Source organism: Lithobates pipiens, unplaced genomic scaffold (genome assembly GCF_037356315.1).
Source record: "Lithobates pipiens isolate NorthernLeopardFrog02 unplaced genomic scaffold, aLitPip1_a1.2 Scaffold_3, whole genome shotgun sequence".
NCBI lineage: Eukaryota > Metazoa > Chordata > Amphibia > Anura > Ranidae > Lithobates > Lithobates pipiens.
This window is the reverse complement of record NW_027507790.1, coordinates 283,751,721-283,758,177: the sequence shown is the minus strand read 5'-3', so window position 1 is coordinate 283,758,177 and position 6,457 is coordinate 283,751,721. Positions and strand designations below refer to the sequence as shown.

At 43.0% G+C, this 6,457-nt stretch overlaps 1 protein-coding gene across 1 annotated transcript in view; it reads right to left on the bottom strand.

The window, feature by feature from the left end:
* The window catches only part of TBX22 (T-box transcription factor 22), a 28,775-nt gene extending 23,892 nt beyond the window's left edge, over positions 1-4,883 (bottom strand). Inside the window, exons 1-2 of the mRNA XM_077463237.1 lie at positions 4,720-4,883; positions 4,479-4,617 (exon numbers count right to left, since the gene is read on the bottom strand). Of these exons, the coding sequence (XP_077319363.1) occupies positions 4,479-4,617; positions 4,720-4,846 (266 nt within the window). The 5' untranslated portion in view covers positions 4,847-4,883. The remainder of the gene's footprint in view (positions 1-4,478; positions 4,618-4,719) is intronic.
* Positions 4,884-6,457: the final 1,574 nt, after the last annotated feature.

Below are 6,457 nucleotides of genomic sequence, written 5' to 3'. Positions count from 1 at the left end.
AAATACTCTATTTATTATCGGCGTTTTTTGCTCGGACGTTTTATGGAGTGCAGTGTGGGCGGAGCCTCACTAGGGAGCTGCGTTTTTGCTGCGCTTTTCAAGACGCAGCGCTGGGAGGCGTCAAAACGCAGCAAAATCGTTATATATATGAAGGGCCTCATTGTCAGATCTTCATTGAAGAAGCTGATTGGTTCCCAGGCAGAGCTGCCCCCCCCATGCACAAAGGGGGGAGGGGACATCCTGAAAATCTCGATATCGGTGCAAATCAATAAAGTATCACTGACAATTCTCTGATTTTTTTGGGGAGAATTATAACCGATCTTTTTATTATTTTATATCAAACCAAATCAACCGAAATATTCAACAACTAAAATACCCCATTCCCCCCTCCCCCTCCAATCATCCTCTATGGGGGAGGGGAGGGGGTATTTAGAGACACGATTATAGAGAGAAGACGGATATAAACGTTCTCAATCATCGTCCATCGATTTCCATCAGTCCACACACAGAGAGATTATCTTCTACAGAAACATCGGAGAGAATGGAAAACATTTCCCACCAGTGATCGGAAATCCGGAATATTTGTAGAAAGTTCTTCTCAGGATAGAAATAAAATGTCTGTATACAGGAGGAGGATATATACAGTGTGCTTCCAGGGAGGAAGATACACAGTGACGTCACAAGTCGGGGTATATATATATATATATAGAATAGAAGAAAATACAAACGATCCTCTGTCTGTATAATTGTACGGAATTACACACAATATATAAATATATATTATAACTAATCATGATAATAAATACAAAAAGGAGTGAAGATTATAAGAGGATAAAAATAAATAAATTCACCACAATTTATTATTATCCGGATTTCATGTCATCAGAAGAACTTTTCTATTCCCTTCGCCACATTTTATAAATAAAAATATATTTTTAACAAATTGTTAACTCCAAATAATAATAATAATAATAATAATAATAATAATAATAATAAGTACCAATAGATTTGTTATATAACTTCCACTGATTATTGCAATATAATACAAATATTTTATATAGATAGACAAATAAATATAAAATAAAAATATAAAAAAGTAATATAAAAATATTTATATTACTTTGTAATAATCAGTGGAAATGATGTAACAGACCTATAAAGAATTATAAATATATATATCTGTCTATCTATATAAAATAGTTGTGTATACATATAAAATGATTTATTTTTAGTGCTGGGTAGCATTACATCCTATGCATATAATAATAATAATAATAATAATAATAATAATAATAATAATAATAATAATAATAATAATAATAATAGATTTGTTAACAATTTCCACTGATTGTTACAATTATCTCGCAAAGCTACAGAAATATTTTATATGGATATTTATTATTTTTTGTTACATTATAACAGGAAATATTACAATTATTCCAGTTCGGAGAGATCCGGATATTTATCACAAAGGAGTTTCTGTGGACAATGGGGAATTATCAGAACATTTCTATCCGCTTTCCTTCAGTATAAGATTTATGATCGGATCTCTTATCTGTATTTATTTTTGATGACGTAGTATATTTGTAGATATATGTTATATTATGATTGCTGCTAATTATCGGATACATTTGCTGTCTATTTTTCTGTCAGACTCTGACGTAATCGTACATGGAAATTTGTACTGATGACGTTATTACGTCGGATGAATATTCGGCCAATCCCTGAGCTGCTCTCCATTCTCCTGATTATTTATATTGTGCAGTAATTGTAATATCTGTGACGTCACATGTCTGGATAGAAGACCATTGTCTGATTACCGTGTGACGTCACAGTACACCGCGGGTGACGTGGATATAAAATAATAATAAATGATTATATACAGACAGGGACTGTTCTATATTGTAATTCATGTTCTGTTCTCCCGGTAATGAGGTCACATTATGATGTCATGATCAGAGAGGTGACGTCACAATGCACACATTCTGTGTATAGTTGTATTGTGACATCACAGGGCGGTTCTCCAAATGATACTTTTATTTGTAACCCCACAGACAGTTTATGTTTCAGGAGAAGGTTTCCTCCTCGGACCGGATCGTATGGTGTATGGAAGGAGTGAAATCCCGACCTGAAATATGAACTGTCTGTGCCACTAAAAAGGATCAACCAGAACCGAACCGGGGTGATAGCTGTGTGTGTGTGGGGGGGGGGGGGGGGGGATTGGGGGTGATAGCTGAGTGTGGGGGTGGGGGAGAGGGGGGGTTGGGGTCTGGAAAGGACATTGGTTGGATGTAGTTTGTAGAATAAACAGAGAAGTTTGCTGGAAATATTCGGAGAAATTCCTCCTCCGGACAGCAAATGGTGAATTACCCCCCTCCCCCCATCTGTATACAATGTATACTCCATATAATCCTATATATACAATGTATACTCCATATACTCCGTATATACAATGTATACTCTATATAATCCTATATATACAATGTATACTCCATATAATCCTATATATACAATGTATACTCCTTATAATCCTGTATATACAATGTATACTCCGTATAATCCTGTATATATAATGTATACTCCTTATAATCCTGTATATACAATGTATACTCCATATACTCCGTATATACAATGTATACTCCATATACTCCGTATATACAATGTATACTCTATATAATGCTGTATATACAATGTATACTCTATATAATCCTGTATATACAATGTATACTCCGTATAATCCTGTATATATAATGTATACTCTATATAATCCTGTATATACAATGTATACTCTATATAATCCTGTATATACAATGTATACTCCGTATAATCCTGTATATATAATGTATACTCCATATACTCCGTATATACAATGTATACTCTATATAATCCTGTATATACAATGTATACTCCATATAATCCTGTATATACAATGTATGGGAAGATTATATATGACTGGATAGGAAGATTGGGTGTACAATATTGAAACATATATAGAGTGTGATATATATTTTATATCACTGTATAGGGAAAATGATATATATGGGAATATTGTACTTATAATATAAAGAGATATCATATATTCTATACAATATTTGGTGATATTATGACTGTATGTGATTACTATATGATATATCGGGACATGTAATGTATATACAGTGTACAGGAATATATATATCATATATCGGGATATGTAATGTATATACAGTGTACAGGAATATATATATCATATATCGGGACATGTAATGTATATACAGTGTACAGGAATATATATATATATATATATATGAATGATATATTGGGGCGGAATTCTGATCTCGGGGTACACAGAATATTATCACCTGAACTTCCTGAAAATCTAATTTCTGCCCCAAAACACCCCAAATCTGCCCGGAGCTAAACCCCGAAAATGAATTGTGGGAGAGAGGGAAGAGTTTGGGGGGGGCATAGAACAGTCCGGGGTGTATATAGAGGATGGGGGGTTGTATATACATATTTTGAATCGTACATTATATATAGCACGGTATATAGCTCTCTCTATAATACATATATATATATACATATTAGACAGTACACACCGGTACTGCACTCGGTACGGAATATATATATATATATATATATATATATATACTACACGGTATATAGGCTACAGACTGAATACAAGGAATATAAGTACAGACCTGTGTACTAATTACCAGTATATAGAACACTCGCTGCTGACTATATATGGAACCCCTGTATATAATAAACGGTATATAGGTCTGTATTTCCCGATGACGGACATGGCACACAGAGGTGGCTCTAGACTTTGTGAGGCTTTAGGCATAACTTAGACATGAGGCCCCACTCACGCGCTTAATGGAAAAAATAATTCAAGCGATAAAAATTTACTGCATACATTGCATATATTAAGAGCCTTAAAGTGCTGGTTTCAGTGTCCTCTATCTCAACACAGGTGTCATCTCTCTCTCTCTCTCTCTCTCTCTCTCTCTCCTTGCATCTCTGTGTGGGGTCAGTGCTCTGTCTCTATCAGTGCAGTACCTAGGTGAGAAGGGGGTCCCTGTCCCCAGGGGAGATGGGGGCCCCTGTCCCCTGGTGAGAAGGGGTCCCTGTTCTTAGGGGAGAAGGGGCTGAGTGGTGCTGCATGGGGAAGGAGAGAGCGACTCGGAGGAGCCGGTGATCACCGGCCAAGCACACAGGCAGGGAGTGTGATACAGAGCAGTCAGTGCAGTAGAGGCGGGAGCTCTGCTACTCACCTCGTCGTCCAGCCACCCGGGCTCTGCTATTCCTACCCATCTCAAGCTCTTTAATCAGGCAAATTAGGTGATTGCGAGGCCCCTGTGAGTGTGAGGCCTTAGGCGACCGCCTAATTTGCCTAATTAGAGAGCCGCCTATGATGGCACATAGTATATGAGGGTGGAGGAGGAGGACACACAGTATATGAGGGTGGAGGGTACACAGTATATGAGAGTGGAGGGTACCTGCCCGCCTTGGTGATGATCATCTCGGTTCCGATCTCATGGAATCTCCTCCATAGATCCCCCCCTTGCAGCTCAACTTGGACCGGAGGGCGCTCCGCACAGGCGGGGGAAAGGGGCGCCGCGGATTTGGATCTTTTTTCTGCGGGGACACAACGGGGGTACAGAGTGTGAGCGGTCCCCGTATCATACATGGGGTGAAGGGAGTAGAATTTGGGGTTCCCATTGTATTCCTCTCACTAACCCGGCTCCTCCTCAGTCCTGGGGTCCCTCAGGGGCTCCTTGTCCTCTGTGGCCCCTGGCTCCTCCAGCTTCCTCTTCCCCACCAGCGCCTCCACTGAGAAGGACCGGGCCCGGGAGCTCAGCGCCATCCTACCCCTCCAGGGGCCCCTATCAGATCTCCTCCGATCTCCGCTCAGAGGAGGAATGACTCCCAATTCTCCTCCTTACAGCTGCCCAGTACAAGGGCCCCAGGGGACCCTCCCTCCGCCCACCAATCACTGAGGAGGGGAGGAGAAACCCCAACCTGAGTACAGAGAGACAGCAAAGAGAGACCCCCAATCATAGGAGAAGAGACCCCCAACCTGCGTACAGACAGGAGAGACCCCCAACCTGAGTATAGAGAGGAGAGACCCCCAACCTGTGTACAGAGAGGAGAGACCCCAACCTGAGTAAAGAGAGAAGAGACCCCCAACCTGTGTACAGAGAGGAGAGACCCCCAACCTGAGTACAGAGAGGAGAGACCCCCAACCTGCGTACAGAGAGAAGAGACCCCCAACCTGTGCACTGAGAGGAGAGACCCCAACCTGAGTACAGAGAGGAGAGACCCCAAACCTGCGTACAGAGAGGAGAGACCCCAAACCTGAGTACAGAGAGGAGAGACCCCAAACCTGTGCCCAGAGAGGAGAGACCCCAAACCTGCGTACAGAGAGGAGAGACCCCTAACCTGCGTACAGAGAGGAGAGACCCCCAACTTGCGTACAGAGAGGAGAGACCCCAAACCTGCGTACAGAGAGGAGAGACCCCTAACCTGTGTACAGAGAGGAGAGACCCCTAACCTGCGTACAGAGAGGAGAGACCCCTAACCTGTGTACAGAGAGGAGAGACCCCAAACCTGTGTACAGAGAGGAGAGACCCCAAACCTGTGCCCAGAGAGGAGAGACCCCCAACCTGAGTATAGAGAGGAGAGACCCCCAACCTGTGTACAGAGAGGAGAGACCCCAACCTGAGTAAAGAGAGAAGAGACCCCCAACCTGCGTACAGAGAGGAGAGACCCCAAACCTGCGTACAGAGAGGAGAGACCCCAAACCTGCGTACAGAGAGGAGAGACCCCTAACCTGTGTACAGAGAGGAGAGACCCCAAACCTGTGCCCAGAGAGGAGAGACCCCCAACCTGTGCCCAGAGAGGAGAGACCCCAACCTGAGTATAGAGAGGAGAGACCCCCAACCTGTGTACAGAGAGGAGAGACCCCCAACCTGTGTACAGAGAGGAGAGACCCCCAACCTGTGTACAGAGAGGAGAGACCCCCAACCTGTGTACAGAGAGGAGAGACCCCCAACCTGAGTACAGAGAGGAGAGACCCCCAACCTGTGTACAGAGAGGAGAGACCCCCAACCTGTGTACAGAGAGGAGAGACCCCCAACCTGAGTACAGAGAGGAGAGACCCCTAACCTGTGCACTGAGAGGAGAGACCCCCAACCTGAGTACAGAGAGGAGAGACCCCCAACCTGCATACAGAGAGGAGAGACCCCCAACCTGTGCACTGAGAGGAGAGACCCCAACCTGAGTACAGAGAGGAGGAACCTAACCTGTGTACAGAGAGGAGAGACCCCCAACCTGAGTACAGAGAGGAGAGACCCCCAACCTGTGCACTGAGAGGAGAGACCCCAACCTGAGTACAGAGAGGCGGAACCTAACCTGTGTACAGAGAGGAGAGACCCCCAACCTGTGTACAGAGAGGAGAGACCCCCAACCTGAGTAC